The sequence below is a fragment of the Rissa tridactyla genome, chromosome 10 (assembly GCF_028500815.1).
Source record: "Rissa tridactyla isolate bRisTri1 chromosome 10, bRisTri1.patW.cur.20221130, whole genome shotgun sequence".
NCBI lineage: Eukaryota > Metazoa > Chordata > Aves > Charadriiformes > Laridae > Rissa > Rissa tridactyla.
Genome location: NC_071475.1, coordinates 2,685,894 through 2,704,159, shown reverse-complemented (window position 1 = coordinate 2,704,159; position 18,266 = coordinate 2,685,894). Strand labels below are relative to the sequence as shown.

General features: G+C 48.5%; 1 protein-coding gene across 6 annotated transcripts in view; it reads right to left on the bottom strand.

Moving 5' to 3' along the window:
- Window positions 1-415: 415 nt before the first annotated feature.
- Window positions 416-18,266, bottom strand: part of FLNB (filamin B) — a 95,347-nt gene continuing 77,496 nt past the window's right edge. For 4 of the 6 annotated variants that reach the window (XM_054215922.1, XM_054215923.1, XM_054215924.1 and 1 more), the window contains 17 exons: window positions 18,023-18,097; window positions 17,218-17,320; window positions 16,171-16,311; window positions 14,429-14,557; window positions 13,804-13,977; window positions 13,495-13,653; window positions 12,898-13,101; window positions 12,153-12,305; window positions 11,703-11,825; window positions 10,847-11,113; window positions 10,260-10,397; window positions 10,054-10,169; window positions 8,060-8,192; window positions 6,761-6,937; window positions 4,124-4,342; window positions 2,970-3,173; window positions 416-2,255 (listed from right to left, as the gene is read on the bottom strand). In XM_054215922.1, coding sequence (XP_054071897.1) covers window positions 2,068-2,255; window positions 2,970-3,173; window positions 4,124-4,342; window positions 6,761-6,937; window positions 8,060-8,192; window positions 10,054-10,169; window positions 10,260-10,397; window positions 10,847-11,113; window positions 11,703-11,825; window positions 12,153-12,305; window positions 12,898-13,101; window positions 13,495-13,653; window positions 13,804-13,977; window positions 14,429-14,557; window positions 16,171-16,311; window positions 17,218-17,320; window positions 18,023-18,097 — 2,703 coding nt within the window. In that variant the 3' untranslated portion in view covers window positions 416-2,067. The remainder of the gene's footprint in view (window positions 2,256-2,969; window positions 3,174-4,123; window positions 4,343-6,760; window positions 6,938-8,059; window positions 8,193-10,053; window positions 10,170-10,259; window positions 10,398-10,846; window positions 11,114-11,702; window positions 11,826-12,152; window positions 12,306-12,897; window positions 13,102-13,494; window positions 13,654-13,803; window positions 13,978-14,428; window positions 14,558-16,170; window positions 16,312-17,217; window positions 17,321-18,022; window positions 18,098-18,266) is intronic. The other 2 variants (XM_054215926.1, XM_054215925.1) reach the window with 2 other exon arrangements.

Here is an 18,266-nt window from a genome sequence, read left to right as displayed (position 1 = left end):
TGCTGGGAACCACCTTCTGCAAACACAGCCCCGGGGAGCCCGCAGGAGCCGGTGGGCGCTGCTGGCATCATCCCGGGATCCGATCGGGGGCACCTCGGGGACACACCACTCTCCAGCTCCGCTGCCCCAGTACCCGGGGTCTACGCAGGGGACAAACCATCACGGCCACATCATGCCCCGCTCGCACTCCGCCTGCTGCCACCCAGTACCTTTATGTCACGGCTTAAACTTTTGCCAGACATTTTGCTTTGGGGGGAAGGGGGCGGGGAGGGAATCAGAAAAAAAATAATGAATGGCACTGAGATTATGGCCAAGTTTTTCAGGGCTACCTGGGCAGCTCACGGGCTGGGGGTTAGTGGCTCTGCCTGTGGTTTTAGTTCGAACCTTACTGACTACATATGAAAAGAATCCAATGTTGTTGTTTTTAACATGCACATTTTTAATGAAGCAAACATTTCTATTTAATAAGTTATAAGATACAATTTTACAATCCTGCATTTTATTCCAGTTTATTTTGTTTTTACTTCCTAGTTTACAATGTAATGAGCATTTCACATTAAGGCACAAAAAAAGCACAGTAAAAAAAAAACAACCCAACCTTCCTTTATTTCCCCAATGACTGTGCTGGAGAGTAGTGCATCCACACGTTAACTGCAGAACCGTAAGCGTGAACTTCTCCCTAGGGACAGACGGTGACGTTTCAACAGGTTTTCAACAAATCCTACCTTCTCCTAATCGCAGAGTTAAAGCTCATTTGGAGAGTTTATTAAAGCCCCAGCAGCTGACAGCAATTCAGATACGCACTTGGGAAGTAGCACGGAGTAATCCAGGACAAACAGACAAGTTATAATGGAAGTTTTCGCTCCCTGAGCCTCAGCAGGGATGCCTTCTGCAGCATGAAGGGGATTTCAGGGGAGAGGAGTGTGCTTCAAGCATGTGTCCTTGGACTGAGATACAATAAAACCACTTGCACCAAAGATGGGTTTGTTGATTGGTATCGCTATTATTGGTAAATTGGCACACCCGCCCTCCCTCCCGCCCCACACCCCACTACACGTGTGGGTCCCGTGCCCAGGCTGGCCTCTCTGCGCCATCGCAGCTACTCGCCTGGCCCACAGCCTCCAGGGAAACCGCCGATCCCCTTCCCAACGCCCCGCCGTGCTCCCGCCTCCAGCAACTCCGGGTCACGCAGGCGAGAGCTACGCCTGGCTCGGCAAGTTTAGGGGCTTTATTTAACTCAGCCAAACTGGGGGGGGTGGGGGGTGTTCTTAAAATAAATCAAAAAAAAAAAAAAGAGCGTGGGGAGTTACCTGTAAAGTTACAGAAATCTCACCAGAATCCCGAGCTAATTAAAAACCGCATTGCTAGCATCATGGCCAAAAAGCTACCTGTCTAGATTTACCAAGCGTTAACATAGAAAGGCTGAAAGCTTCCAGGAAGTCATTTTCAGTCTGCTTTTGGTGTGCTATAAAAGATAAACTTTTCCTAAATGTAAACCATTAGCAAAGCATTTTCAGAAACATTTTGATTTTGAGTGGTAAAGCCACTTTTAGTAGCTTCTTACAATGTTAAGCGTTAAAATTGATCAAGTATACAAAGGCACCTATTATAGTACCAGTTTTACCTCATTTCTTTACAGAAAAGAATTTGAACTGGGGACAGCCCAAGTCATATTCCATAACTAAAACGCAAAGTCTCCAGTCAAATAAAATCAGTAGTTAACATACCCAATTACAAAGACAAATTCCAGTTTTCAATTAACACCTAAAGTCTTTAACATCCGCAAGGGAAATTAGTGTCTAGTTATCCACATGATTCTCCAAACGTTAACAGTGACCCGGACAGTACTGCAAAGGTACAATTTGAGGAGGACATTAAACAGATTGACATTAGGTTGGTAAGTAGGATAGAAGTGAAATGCTTGTAAAAAATAAAGTTACAGAGTTTACTTCTGACTGTATTGAAATGTGAGCCGTGTGTATCTAGATACTGCACTTTGCGACAGGACTGCACCCCGTGTAACTCTACATCTGAATCGCAAACGCAACGATCTGACGCTGGAAGAGTTTAAGGAACGGTGACGTGGAAGGGACTCCCGGGGATGTGCTCGTCACCCCACTTCACCGCCAGTATATAGTCACCCCTTTCCTTGACGACGTACGTCACGTTGTACTGATGGCTGCCCAAATGCTTGATGGATACCTCTTCGCAGGGTATTGTAGGTCCGTGGACACCAACTAGCAACATATTTGAACCTACAGCAAAATAACAGACTGTTAGCATTCCTAAGCTTAAACAAACAAGCATGGATGTACCCTGATACTTTAGCTCCCTAACACCAGGATTTCGTTGTTTCAATTCACAGAGTGGCAATCTGAGGTATGGCTAAGCTGATTTGGTATAAGAAGGAATTTGATTTAAAAAAGCCTTCAACCTCATAGAGGCAAGGCTTTATTTGTGCATTGCGCCAGACCTGACGGACCACGATCTAACCAGCGCACGGGAGACACTAACGCTGCTTGTAGAAGCGAGCAGGCGCTGCCTTTCAGGTTCTTCATTAGAAGTTAACAGCAGAGACCACGAAGATTACAGCTGCCCTGTAATCCTCCCGCCGCAAAGCTCCCCGGTGATGCTGACCAGCGCTCGAGGCTTACGGGAACACCATGCATTACACGCTACGATGCACCGCAAGGGGCTGCTTAACTGCAGCAACCTGTTTGTTCTCACGCCATAACCCTGGGGTTTCTTTCAGGTGCACCTTGTTCAGATAAAGCCATTTGGAGAGGAACTGGCATCTTTACAGCCTCTATATTAGGACCGATTTGTTGAGTACCATGTAAGCATTTAGAGATTTTTCTTTAGATCCAGATCACCTCCCCAAGCTCTGAATTTTAACTTCGCAAGTTGGTTCAGGGCAAAAAACGTCCCACTAAACCACCCTGACATCCAGCGAGTTCCTGGAGCCGTACCTGCTTTGCTGCAGTCCACGGAGAAGGAGCTCTTCTGACCCACAAAAGCCTTTGAGAGTCCTGCTCCCCGGGAAACCACTTTGCTAGCATCCGAGGCGGATTTGGGAATGGCGCTATAGCAAGTTTCAGTCGACGACCTCGTCACCGACTCTACCAGGATGGAAGAAGTTTCGTTGGCGCTGCCTGGGCTAACCAGTCGCTGTCCTGGAAACAGAAAAGACTTCTGACATTCAGATTCACCCCATCTGAAAGGCATCGTCAAGGAGGTTTCGAAACCCTCCAAATGACCAGCATGCATTCTGCATCCAAAATGCATTTTCAGAGAGGAGCAATTTCCTACTTGGGTTTTTAAGCCGACATCTTCCAGCAACGCTGGCAACAACCCCATCCCAGAGCCCTTGAGTGGTTAAAGGACCACAGGAACTTCAGGATTCATTAAGCAAAGCTGGCTGCTTCAGAAGAGTTAATTGTGCTCCAATCACCAAATGCCAAAAATTACTCGAGTTGGCAGAAAAGCAGGTGCAATTTTGCAATAACCCATTTTGAAAGCAGAGCATGTCCCAGCCTGGGGGAGCGCAGACCCCGCCGCCGCTCCCAAGAACATCACCGCGCCACGGGCACCAGGAGAGGGTTCACTAGCTCAGGGGCAGCAGGAGAGATGAACTCCAGTCTGTGCTTAAACACAGCACCGAAGAGAGAAAGAGTCTCCTAAACCGGCCTTCCTCACGTCATCTAAAAGCCTCCCAGACATTACTGACCTTTGGTTGGGTGACACCTGCCCCAAAATGAGACCAAGAGGGGCATCACTTATGCTACAGGAGACCAGATTTCAGGCTTGGGGAGGGAAAAATGGGTAAATAAATCCCATTTCCCTACTGCCACTGCAACACCCTAGCACTATCTCAGGATTTAGTATTCCCCCAGGAAGCTGCTTTACGGCCCTCCACTGAGCCAAGCTGGCAAGCTCCGTGGCTAATGCTCCCGTAGCCTCTCCTGAGATCCCTCGTCTAGGCTCTGGAGGTGACGGGGAGAGCCGCTTCGCTTCTCATGTTCTTGGGCCTCTAGAGCTGAACGTTGCCCTGTCTCGGAGGGACATATTTGCCGAATGACACAAACTACTTCAGGCACGCAGTAAATACTGGTTAGCTTTTTACCTGTAACCTTTGCCTTGAAGGGGCTGCCCACTATGTGGTTAGGTCCACCATATTTAACTCCAATTAAATAGTTTCCTGGAGCCATGGGTGTGTACATGACTTTGTAACCTTCTGGAGTTTCCTGGCAGTCCATTTTCACCTTTGATGGCCCTTCAATTGTAACAGAGAGGGTACCTGGACCAGCCTTGGTCGTGTTAATGAAAAACTCCGACTGCAATCCTAGAAAGACGGAGCACAGTAAGACACACTCTTCCCTCACACCCCGTGTTACAAAAACAGCCTGTTATTACATAGGAACGGGTAATTGGGTGCAAGACGAGGCCGCGCAAGGCTGCGGGCAGGGAGGGGCAGCGTGCCTCCCCCCAGCATCCCCGCACGGGCCAGCCCCAGCCGGGGGCTCCGCACCGCAGCTCCCTCCGCCGCGCGACTGCGGGGAAATGGGTCGTGAGAGCCCTTTAGGGCCAAATTGGAAGGATTTTGGCATCAAAAGACTGGCTTGGAGAGAAAACTCTTAGAAGAGCCTTCCTACTTGGCGGCAGAGCCCGCGCTGACACGGCCTCCTGCGTGGCTGAGCTCGGGAAAGCTCAGAGCCATCCCACTGCCCGGACCGTAAATCCGCAGCGCAGAGCCCACAAGAAAGGGAGAGAGACGAGGGGCAGGAGATCTCCTGGAGGAGACGGGCGTTTGAACTGCTCGGCAACGGCACTCCAAGCAGTTTGTGGAAACAAAAGCTTGTTTAATTACAGCATCTGGTTAACACAGCTGAATTACTGCCGCTAATACTAAGCCAATGACACAATGCCAGCAACACAAGAAAAAAATTAAGCAACGCTTTCAGCCCCCAAATAATTTACTGTCAAACTCTGGCTTCAAATATTTATGATCTTTGGGCCGTTGTATCAGACACTGCTGAGGAGGAATAAAGTGCTCGAGCTCAATCAAAACCAGGATGGTTATGGGAAAGTTCACTACGGCTGCGACTGAGGCACGAAAGCGTGGTGATAAACCAGGGAGATGTTCCTAGCTTCTCCAGGCAGGAGGCTGCTGTGTCGCAATGCTGGAAGAACCCGGCTCCCACAGAGGATCGTACCGTCTTCCAGAGTTCTAGCAGTACATCTCGCTGGCACCGCCGGCCCGGGAGCCAGGGCAGCCAGCCTGCAACGTGCACCGCTCAACCAGAGCAAAATTAATTTCCAGAGCCAGCAAGCTTCACAGCTTCCCACCGAAGGCTTCTCGCCCCGAAGTCACTGCCTTTCCCCCGCGCCCCAGATGAAGGCTGGCATTGTTGGAGGCTGCAGACGCGCTGCCCTCCCGGGGGGGCCGTTTCAGGTGCTCAGCCACCGGCTATTGAAACCTCCACACTGGAGCATTGTTCGGAAACGCTGCTCGGCAGCTCCCAGGGCACTCGGCTTTTGGCAGCGGCCAGGATTCAACAAGGGGGCACAGAGTAACTTTGCTGAAGTTAAACAGTCTATTTAGATTAAAAACAACCCCAAGCACCTTTACAGACGGAGAAAAACTCCCCTGACCCTGATGCATCAGTGGCTAGTATTAATGAGTGCTTTTGTTTCCACCTATTAAAGCCGCACAGGCTATAATATCTTTACTTTACATAGTATGTAAAAGCGTGTTTCCAAAACCAACTGCTTGGTTTCTCCAGAACAGCAGAAGCTTTGACTAACAGCGGTATTTTATTACTTTTTTTTCCCCAGGGAGAAAAAAGGTATGAAATGGAATCCACAAAAGACAGCAGAAGACAGGATAAGAGGGACTGGCTATCACACCTTGCATATCAAAACAAAAGAAGATAATATCAGTTTTACTCTGCTATTCACCTGTGTGTGTGGCCCAAAAAAGCACCCAATTAAATAAAATGAAGTGCATACCCTGGAATGCTTTCATACTTTCTTAAAGAGGCCATAAATCATATAAATGAAAAAAAAAAAAAAAAAAAAGCCTAAACCCTACATTCTTGAGTTGAGAACTATCAGATGAGGCAGCCACAGCAGATAAGTAGGTGGCAGATTTCCAAGAAGAGCCAGCACTCACGCTGCACCTGAAGCGCGTATAGCGCACTACGAACAGAACAACCCACCGCACGCCCTGGAGTTTACACATCGCTTTACATTTAACTTGAAACTTCTCCGAGGTGCAAGCACTGGAGCAGAGGTAACTGGGTACACACCCTCACACCCATTTAATTAACAGAGGTACGCACGTTAAACAAGACTCCTTCAACTAGACAGCCAACTCAATATCTGCATTCACAAACTTGCAGACATCGTGTTCACGCGTGGAAGGGAGCTAGAGAATCTCCGGAGCTCCGAGGGACCACTGACACGGAGCTAAGCTCCCCGGCAGAGCCGCAGCCCAGCGGCTAACCAGTTCAAGTGCACTCCTGCTGCAGTTGCTGCTTTACAGAGGTTTTAGGTGTGTTAAGGCTCAGTACAGCCTGCAGACTCGCTGATTGACGGTTATAAGGCTTGAGGAGCATGCGAGAAAGCAAAATTAGCCTGTGCCCAGCTCGGCAGAGAATGTGGGTTAGTCATGTAAAAATACGCCTAGGAACCGCTTCTGTCTCTCTCAGAAAGCCAAAGCGCAAACGGGTCCGTATCAGAGCTGTGAAAGAAGGGTTACCCGTGGTACCGCTCTCCAGGCCGGATCCGTAGGCCGTGACGAGCGCGGGATTGCCCGCCTGCCCCGGCTCGCCAACACGCACTTTGAAAGGGCTGCCCACCACGTGGCTTCCGTTGAACTTCACGTCAATGGAGTGGATGCCGTTTTCATGGGGGATGAACCGAACGGCGTACTTATCTGCAAGAGAGAAGTGGCTCTTCTGACACATCAGCGATAACAATAAACCAATAAAGCAGAATTAAACCCAGGGCTGCTGAGCAACCCAAACGAGTTGTTTACAATGAAGTTCTTTACAATGAGACACTGGAACAGGTTGCCCAGAGAGGTGGTGGAGGCCCCATCCCTGGAGACATTCTATAAAACAAGGCTTCTGTAACGCTTCAACGTATTTCGGTCCCAGCTTAAGCAAACTCAGCTACACAAGCTGCTAAGCTCATATTTAAGCAGGAAAACGCTGCATTTATCGCAGGAGGTGTCACGGGTTGTATGTTCACCTCGTCTGCTAGGAGCTGCTCTGAGCTGTCATCTCGTCCGCGGGGTGGGTTTTAGGGTTATTTGCCTCACACGCGCACGAAACATGACAGCTTAATCACAGCCCAACCTGTCGGCGGTCGAGGGAGCCGCGCAGAGAAGAAAAGCAGCTGGCAAGACCCAGCCAACTCTCACCAGCGGGCTGAGCGTGCACCTTTATTTAATACAGTCATTTAGCAATTTGCTGCTGTTTACTATTTTTGATCGCGCGTTAGCCCAGAGGAGGGCCCGATCGGCCCCAGCCGGACAGCTGCTGCCTGTCCGTAGCACAGACCATAACTCATTCAGACCTCAAGCGAAGAAGAAAAGCTCATTGCTGAAACAGGTGTTGAGCTTTCTGTGGTGTTTGCTTATATTCTGCTTCCTTGACGTTTAGTATGAAGGAGTGAGTGCGAGTTAAAAATAAACTATTAGTCAAAGATGGAAGCATAGCTTTGAAAAATAAACTTCTTCCCCGGCTAAATTCAAGAACCACATCATATTTCATTTATGACTAATGTCACTGTACCCTCCCTGGCTAGCCAAGACTTAAATATCTGTATCTTGCACAAGGTTAGGGCTCAGCCACTTCCTGAGCTATCTAGGAAAAGCACGGACATAACCCTGACCGAACAACCGTGACACCAAGCAGTCATTCTCCACGCGAGGTCCTTGTCCCCTGGGTACGCTGTTCGCGAGCCAAAGGGACTAAACCCCCTCGCGATGGGGCAAGCGAGCGTGTTTTGGAGGTCACCCAGCTTGTTTTGACCAACGTAAAGCCGTGCTCACCTGGCTCCAGCTCAGACACGTGACATTCTTCTACAGCTCCGGAGGGGCTGTGGACTTTAGCATCGATCTTGCCCTTTGCCCCGTTCAGCCTTATAGCAAAGGATGCCGGCTGATTAACTTTTAATCCAGACTCCTGAGAATGCAACAGTCAGATTATCAAATTTAAACTTCTCATTTCAGACAGCGCAAGATTTGTGGCAGGGAAATAACCATTTCAGCACAGTTTTGTTTTGTTTTGTTTTGTTTTTAAGATTTCAACCAAAGGCGTAAAGTTGTGACTTGCACTAACTCTCAAATCAGAAGTTCCCCCCATCTCAGTGGGTGGCTGATTTAGGAGTCGCCCACGTCGGGTAGGCTGATTTTTCCCATGGTAACAAACCATTTTCAGAAGCCAGACGACTCTGCCAAATCAAGCAGAGGCAGGTTTCCGAGACCAGTCACCCGTTATCACTGAGGTCAGCCCCCAGTATTCAGGCACTTGATTTAAAAGATGTTTAAGATCTATCTCCATTTTCAGCCCGTTCATTCATTCCAGATTCATTCAGGGGAAAAGCCTCTGATAATCCAGTTGTCTGAAAGAGTAATGTGCATGTTTATATTTGCCACAAGAGGCTGCATTTAGAACACCGCCACAAGACGTCTTAACATGAGAAAGTAATTTAAGACACGAAACCAGATGTTGCTGCGCTGTCAGGCCATCGGTGGAAGGCGGAGGCAGCTGAGCATCCCTGCTGCACCCGTCCGCGCCGGCGCAGCCCAGGCAGCTATCCAGCAGCAATATTTTACGCGGAACATACTTTACCTGGTTTTGTTTTCAACTAAATCCTGAAGAGGGAAATAAATGCAACTGAGTAGAACTGAGGTACAACGTATAAAGCAATTCCCTGGCGCGGGTTTAGGGGAGGCTGATGCTGCACACCGCGCTCTGTTACAGAATACTCAGCTTTATCTGCCTCTCCAGGACTTAATTGAAGCGAGTATTCCTGTCAAAGAGTCTTTAAATGAAACACAAGAGAAACATCAGTACCACAGCGACTAATTAACGCCCTTGTAACTCCTGGTTAGAAGAGATACTATCGGATCAGGCTGTCATGATTCATTGACACAGCCAAGGTGAAGGAGTCCTGCACACCAGGCAAACTCCTGGGGACCACAGCTGGGACATATCCAAAAAAAAGCCTCAACTGAAGTACTAATTGCTTATCATAACTCGATGAGGACTGAGGTACGGTATATTTAGACACAAACCCTCAGTCTCACGTCCAAGTTTCTGGCTTTGGAGATTTAAGTCAGGCCTTTCATGTTGTATTTTAATGCACGTAACCACACACACACAAAAATGATACGGTGAGGTTAACAGATGAGCCCAGACCAACTACAAAGCCGTGATTCACTCTGAGATCTGCTACTGTTCATGAATCATCTGAGCTGCGACTGTGTGGTTTCCTGACATCAGCCAGAGCAAATCTGCGCTCCGGCTTCACGGCGGGGCCCCCTCCATCTGCCCGTGTCAACGCTCCAGCAACGTCCCAGCCATGCAGCCCGACACTGCCTCACCCGTGGAAACCCAGCTCTTCATCACTCCACGTGCCAACCCAGTAGCTCGGTACCAGCATGATCACTGGTGGCTCACATTCATGTTTCAGTTCTCCTTGGCGTTCCCCTAGCTAATGGGGTAGAAAGCGAGTTTTAGCTCCTCCAATGCTCTTTCTAGAGCCTCTTATTCTTAATTCCCAAGTGTCACAACCTGTAATACACTCACTTGAGCCTTCTGCCTTGAAATTCTGGCTAGACAGAGCTGGGCCAGCTCTACCGGCCCAAGCTACCAAGGGACCAGCTGCCAAAAAGCTCTCTGGCTGCAAGCTGAGCTTGAAAACAAGCACCAACCAAGGCAAGCCTACTACAAAGAAGAAAGGACAACCATTTCGGTCTCGGAGAACAAGGACGAAATCAGTCTGTGTGGCAAGTTGTGGAGATGTTTCCTTATGTCTCACCTGAAGGCTAGTGACAGTGAGCCTGCGAGCATCATCGGAGGGGGCGATGACGGGAACCAGGTAGGGGCTTTCAGGAATGTGCTCGTCATTGAACTTTATGGACACCTCATAGTTGCCTGCAGGGAGAAAAGAAGCAGTGAGTGCCCTTAATTTCCTTGAAAGTAGCATTCAGTGTTATTTTAGCATGAATTGGTCTTGGTGCATACCTGGCTCTTGAACTATGTACGATACACCACAAGATCCAACTTTATGGTCCTCAAAGGCAATTTCTGCTTTACTTGGGCCTTCTACAGCAATAGACAGTCCTCCAGCTCCAGCTTCCCGTGTCCATATACTGAACTCGGCTGTTGAAGCACAGGAGAGCACACACAAGAGTAAGTTTGCTGCTGCTGGGTTGCAGCTTCTTCCTAACAGACGATGCAGCATCCCATACGGATGTGTATGAGGAACAGTACCTCATCCCATCATCCTGGGTGATAACACTTAGCAGTTTCTCCAGGAGGGTCCCTATTAGCCTTGAATTAGCCCTGTATAACACACCTTACGACCTCAAGCTCATCCTGTGAGAGCAGTCAGTTTCCAAAATGTGGATTTCCAGACTTCTCCATCCACATGACGCAGGAATATTACTTCTCCATGTTTCGCCACTGACCGCCCCTGGCTTGGGGCGACCCTACAGTGTTACACCAAGCTCTGCTCAAGCTCTCAGAGGAGAGGCCAACAGAAACCAAAGCGCTGCGCTGCAGACCTGCGCACGGGGGGCACTGGAGCCCAGCGAGTGCAGAGGACTCACCTGGGACACCCGTCTCTCCACGCTCCAGCCCTGGCCCTCCAGCTCTCACTTTATGGGCTCCTCCCTCGCCCAGCGGCCCCACGGTGAACTGGAAGGGGCTGCCCGGCACCGGCTGTCCTCTGTATTTGACATCCACAGTGTGGACCCCCATTTCTTGTGGCACAAAGCGGACGCAATAGGTGTTTTTGTCAGCTTCTACGATCTCGGCATCAAAGTTTCTTCCAGAGGGACTAGTTACCTGGGCTGTCAAATCCCCACAATCAATTTCTAACAAGAAGAAAATAAAAAAAAAAAAAAAATAATGCAGATTAGAAAGCGACAGAGGGGGTTAAGTATTTTGTTTTTGGAAGCAGGACCTGAGCTCAAGCGATTACACAGTACAAATGAGGGAAGAGGCACGCAGGTGAGTTTGTACGCTCAGCTAGATGTGTGCTGCTGCGCAGCGAGCCCGGCCAGCTGCAGCTTACCAGGTGCTACGGAGGCAGATGAAGAGGCTGGGTAAGTGCAGCCAGGTAAGACTGGCCTACGTGATCCCCATTTGCCGGACAGCAGTACAAACACTTAGCAGCCAACGTGATGATCCTAAAACCCTGGAGACAGGGTGAGCTCTGCAGCCCATTCTCCAGCCTGCTGTACACAGAATAGGTTAAGGCCTCCCTGGTATTTATTTTTCCGTATCTTGACCATGGTTATGCTTGTTTTTAACCATTCAAGGAGACCGCACTGCCAGCGTTTCTTCCCTAAACTATCTTAATATGAGGATTTCTTAACACTGAAGTTCCTATTTCCATTGCTTCGGGTACAGCCACACTACACAAGCGCAAGTTCTGGTTATTAGGATAAGGACGTTGCTTACCTGGAATTTTTAGGTTCAGATCACATATGCTTCCTACTGTGGCAACAGAGGGAGCCCGTCTTGTTCGTGTGATGCTCTCCTTTACCCTTCCTTCGCCACTTATCTTCACAGTAAATGGGCTGCCTGTAAGTACCACAGCAAGTCATTCCTCCTCTGCTCATGACACGCTGCATCCAGGGGAGGAGCGAAAGCTTCCTCTGACTTGTAGTGGATCACAGGGGACGTTTTAGAGCCAGCTAAGGACAGTCGGGTCCAAGCGAAATACACCCATGTAACCAGAACAGTTTTGGATCCTTGCTGCTTGTGGAGGGTACTGGTAGGACCTCCTTGAATCTTTGGGACTTATGGTCCAACCCAGATCACACAGCCCACCCACAGTTCCAGAGCGCTGGACAGCTAGGCAGGACCTTTGTTGTACTAACCAAAAAGTTGCCCAACACTTCTGCTTACCTGGAATATGTTCATCTGCAAATTTAGTGGACACAATGTATACGCCAGGTACAGTTGGAAAATAGGACACTTTGCAAGTTCCGTCTTCTAGGTCTTCAGTTTGGATATCCACCTTGCTGGGGCCTTCAACTGCCAGTGAGATCCCACCATAACCTGCGATACAGCTAAGTTAGCCGCAGATTTCCACATAAATTTGACATAAAACAGTCCAAACTCGTATCAGTAGCTAGCTGGTAGCTAGTCCCATGGGCACGTGGGAGTTGCATGATGCCTAAATGACATTATTGTAGCCCTAATCAGTCAGATATTCAACGCACCGCATGCGTTCAGCTCCTAAAATGCTCTGACCATACCCCTTTTATTTCACTAATGTTGAAAAGTTAGCTTCAAAGACTGTGGCCAAGGCTCCACGTTAAACCAACAGGGAAATATCTTCCTCGTTCCCTTCTTGCTGTACACAACGATACTAGAACCAGCACCAGCAAATGAAAGAAAAGCTTCATCGGTGCCTCAGTGAGTCCCTGTTGGCTGTAACGGAAGACATTAGCCAAGACAATGCAAAGCATGTCAGAAGTTAATAGCACTGTCTGTAGTTAATAACTGACAATAATGACCATGCATGCTTACTACACTATTTGCATCTGCTGCTTTGCGGCTTGTGACCTGGTGGTCGCATGCTGAGGGAGACAACGCTCACAATTTAGAGAGGAGACATATGTCACATTGTCGTTGCGATGGAACTAACCTGCATCTCTTGTGTCTACAATGAAGTCACACATTTCAAAGGTTCGTCCTTCTACCAAGCCACGCCCAAACACTCTTGCTCGTCTGGCATCTCCTATCTCAGACTGGACCACCATGATTGTTACGGGGCTGTTTGGTACATGGCTCCCATTTTTCTTGATGCTAACCAGGTGTTCTCCTACTTCCCGTGGAATGAATGAGATGCCTACAAGGCAGAGAAAGGTGACAGACAAACTTATTCACTTTTTATGCGTGTTTTAGTTGATTTAAATGCCTTAATCACACCCAGAAATGAAATACTGGAAGAGCACTCTCTTTACACATGTTGAAGTGTTGCTCCCAAATGGGCCACAAAGCCATTCACGTAGGCTGACAAAAAGCACTTCAATCACAACCTGGCACATCACATGCACGCTAACACAAGAGGTCATTCTTCACACTCTTCTGTCTTTGGCCAACTGTACCAAACAATATCAACCACTTAGTTTGACAACGCTCTCCTGGGAAGGAGCAGAAAAGTCAGTCATTTTACATAGCACAGCAAACTGGAGTAGAGGCCACTATGCTACTCTCTCAGATCAAGACTGTCAGAGCTTACCGATGTGGTTGTTGGGTAGCCTCTTCAGAAGACAAGGCTCATCACGACCTGACGGGGCTTTAATGCTGGCTGTCAGGAGACTGAGATCAGTCTCATTGATGTCCAACAGAAAGTCAGCAGCAGAACCAAGCTTAACCTGGGACCGTCTTCTGTTATCATCTGAATATATAAAGAGGAAGTCAGAAAATATTACACAGCTAAGTGCAGAACAAGTCAGAGGACTTCATCGTCTTGCCACAACTCAGGCCCCCCATGCCATCAGAGGTTAATTTTCATTATGAAGTGCTTCCAGAAGTCTAAACTTTATACCTGTGATCCTGGCGGTGAATGGGCTGCCTGGGATGTGCTTGTCGTTGTACTTGACCAGGATGCTGTAGTTCCCAGGTAGAGTAGGCAGGTACGTGACCGTGCACGTCCCATCTTTGTTATCAATGCAGCTGATCTCTGCTTTTGAAGGTCCTTCAATAGCCAAGTCCAGCCCACCTAGGAAACAAGGAGAACAGCACACCGTAAACCTTTGTACCAGATTTGGTCCAAAGACTCGGTCCAAAGACAAAGATTCAGTATTTGGTACTGAAAGTGCAGCTTAGATGCCTGTTTTCAAAGGACAGCAGCAAAAAGAGCTCATGCCAACCCACTAAGACCACAACCCTAATCAGGCTGTTAGATTTACCTAACAGTGACTCCACATCCAGTCATCATCCTTCAGTTCATTTTTAATTAAATGAATCATTTGCAGCCTGTAGCACAGGGTACATCTACTGCTCTCAGGAAGAAGTAATAAGGCAGTTTTGACTGTAAGTTACAGCTTGATGAAATCCGTTTCACCTGATATTTGCACAAGTCATTTGTGTCGCACCAGAGACTCCCAGTTGGACAGATGAATGCAAATTAACACTGATGCGCACTGCACTTCCACGAAGAACAGACTTACCCTCTCCTGCGTCTTCCGTGACAATGGTGAAAACTGCTGGTTTATTGGCAACCCCATAAATGAGGCCAGGCCCATAAGCAGACACACTGCCGCTGTTTGGATAATTCACATAGAACTGCAGAGGGCTCTCTAAAGGAAAAAAAACCAAACAAAAGAAGCACTTCAAGGACGTGTGGCCTGGATTGCAAGAACAAAACAGACAACAAGCTGCTGCGACCCAACGGGATCTTATTCTTACTGATACCCATGTTCTTCAATGCCATTCTCACTGCTTGATATTTGAAGAACCTTTATGTGACTGTAATGCACTTAAAAAAAACCGAGCAAGTCTCCCCCTTTCATCTTCAAAAAATACTTCTCCATAATTTGTTCCACATTCAGTCATGACAAAGCAACTCTTACTCAAATTACCAGAGATAAGCTTCAATGATGTTGTAAAGGGTCTTATTCGTTACAAGTTTATTTTTAGCACATTAAATCAGAACATGACTCAGAAGCAGGCTTTCAGTTCAGGCACAGATCCTGAATTTTGGTAGCTCAGAATTAGGAACTAGCACAGCACATTGTCTGGCTCAATGAACCTGAACTAGCAAATTTGAAGGGTATCCAAAAACATATTTGCCAGCCTCAGATTAGCTAAGCTGGTGCACAAGAACAAAAAGTACAGTCACCAACAGCCATTAGCGGCTTCAAAAAAAGGCAGAGATAGCTCTTATGTCCAAAGTTAGATTTTGCAGATGAGACAGCAGCAAGTTTGATTCATGATAGCCTTCAAGAAGGAAACATTACAGCACGTCACCTGCTGCAGGGTAATGGTGTTTACCGAACCAATACCTCCAACAGTTTGGCACTTGTGGAGGTGCTACATCCATCCATACCAACTGCAGCAGCAACACGCATCACTTTATCGAGTTCCCTGCTTCAGCCAAAGTTATCCCGTGTTTCTGTACGCCAGCAGAGCCCGCAGCCCAGTTCAGGCAGTGCTGAAGGTATTTTGTCTCATGTCTACACGTCCTTTTACAGATCTGTCCCTTTTTGCCCCAGCCCCAGGCAGCCGAAATGCCCGGAGAACGGCGGGGCAGCCCCAGCCTCCATAGAATCAGAATGGTTTGGGTTGGAAGGGACCTTAAAGGTAGAGCTTCGGCTGGGGAGCTGGTGAAGTAAGGACAAAAAAGGGGAGGAGAAAGGGAAGGGAAGGCAGTGGTTTCTGTTTGTTAAGCAGCAGCCGGGAAGAAAGAAAGATTACAGCATAGCGTGCATGTGTCTCTTATTTTATTGCACTGGGATGGAAAGAGTAACTATAGTGTTTTAGCCACTTAGTCCTCCCCACAGATGGGAGATTTTATGCCAATGCAGCTTTAAGGATAAACACACACTGTTAACCACTAGTTTTGTTGAGCACCGCAGCAGTAAATTTCAACCTGAAAAAAAATGGTAGTTAGAAAATTGTATGTTTCTTCTTCATAATAAAATGCCACAAAAGCTGGTTTCCAAAACCAAAATCCATTTTAAGCCTGGCCGGTACTATCAAACCACACTGGAGGCTCACATGTGCCGGCACTTACTCCTTTGCTCTAGCTGCTCTCTGGACTGCTCGCAGATGCGTCGCTGCTGAACTGCAAGACGCCCCGGGCAGTTCTCACCGCAGTGTGTAGGGCTACGCTACGGAAACCTCACCAGGCAGCAGACGCATCAGCAGGACACTGCACTCGGATTTGTGTCGCCTGCTTTGTCAGACTCACCTGGGATGTGCTTTCCCATATATTTTATGTGCATTTCATGCAGCCCGACCTCCGTAGGAGCGTATCTCACTGTTACTGTGCCGTCTTTGTTATCCACAATATCTGGCGTATCCGTCTTTCCAGAGGGCATGTGTACTTCACCTACAAAAAGCCACCGTGGGAGTTACAGAAGGAGAAGCTGCCCGCTTCCCCTCTCCCACCCACCAAGAACTGTCTAGCCATTTTAAACAAGCATTGTAAATTGTTAAATTCCTTACCCACAGGCACAAATAGGAGACTAATGGGAACACTAACCAGACATGTTTTCTACTTAAGCTACATGAATACAACGCAGTGGTAGACATCTGGCAAACAGTCCTGTGACCTTACAAACTCCGCAGGCAGGGCTGTTTGTTTCAGCCACTGAACTTTCCACAGCAAGCCCCGGGAAAGGCACCCATCTTCCTTGTCGCAAGACGCTCCCTCTCCTGCGGCTCTTTTGAAAAGGAAAAACCGGACTGTCCCTTCAGCAGGGACAGACCAGGGCTCGGGGTGGGATTGCTGAGCTAGAGGGCAGGAGGGGACACAGCCCGTGCGTGCAGGAGCTCGGTGCAGCCGGGGGGATATTGGGGTGATGCTCTCAGCTGCCAGACCTGTGGAAGAGGGGTCGCCTGCTTTGGGGAAGGCGTGTGGCAGCCACGCAGGATTAGACTGTTTTGCAGCATCTGTACAACATAAATAATGGAGCTTATCAAGTAGCTTATCACGTAGCTGCTCCAGAGGGGGAAAAGCAGCAACAGGTCCCACAGTGCAGTCGCTCGCAGCCTAGCACTGAGGACCACGGCAGCACCAAGAATCCCCTCGTTTAACTCAAACCATCGGCGGGGCGTATCCCACTCACCCTCAGCGGGTGCCACTTGATGTGAAATTAAACAACTAAGCTGCTGGCAGGATACAATCCTCCCCCACACGCTGTGGTCTAGACCACCCAGATTGTTAGCTGCAAATGGATAATCATGCTAACAAGAAGCAAAACCTCCCTGAAAGGCTTACGCACACTCCAGGTACCTGTTATTTCTCCTTTCCTTACGGCAAAAGGGATAACCATATCGAAGGGCCTGAATCCCATGCCATTCATGTCTCCAACCGGGACGTACGCTTCTTCCGTGACCTAAAAGAAGCAAAAGGATGGGTCACTTCAAAAAGGATGGCAGACCCAAGCGAGCACTGAGCAACTCCACTGCGAGCGCAAGCAGAAGAGAGCGTGCGGTGATTATCGCAGCCAGCCACAGGATCGGGCTCAACCAGAGCTCTCCTTCACGACACCACCACACCGCAGAGCAGAGCCAATCAAACACGGTGCGAATGGGAGACATGCTGGAAAAAAGCTGAGAGATAAAAATGGAACACAAAAGGGATGGAAGACAACGTAGTGCACGCAAGACCCAAAGTGGCTCCATCTGAAAGGGTTTAGTTGCTTAAGGCCTGGAAGAGAAAGTGATTTTTGAATGGGGCAGAGTGATTGCAACACAAAACGGACAAAAGAAACAAGTTTCACAACGCGACTCGGGACTCAAGACACTGTGCTGTTTGACTGAGAAAACAAAGCGATGCACTCAGGTTGCTTGTGCCAACATTAGACATTGCAGAAGTAGAAGCTGTAGGTGTAATGATCCTCTTCGTGTTTAAATGAGAGTTTATTTGAAGACTCCATTCAAGCAGCAAAGAAAAAACAAGGTCTGGATCCCAAAGAACAATTGATCAAACAGAAAGAATGAACACAATGACCAGAGCGATTCAAGCAGTCCCAAGAAGCAGGCTGTCATCTGAAATGGAACACAGATGGGGGGGGAAAAATGTAAAAATTGTGTACCCAAGGGCGGAATCCGGGGGGGGAGGCGCCCACTGGCTCCTGCGACCGCACGACGGCATCATCTGCATCTACGGCCTGGGCAGGGGTAGAGGCAGGTTAGGTGTTATCCTGGCACGGAGGCATCCCCCCTTCCACAGTGCAGAACCCACAGCTCCTTCTAGCTCCTCAACACCTTCCTCCCACCACACAGCCCTCCCACAGTCCTCTCGCCATCACCAAGGACCTGGATCCAGCCGGGGAGCTG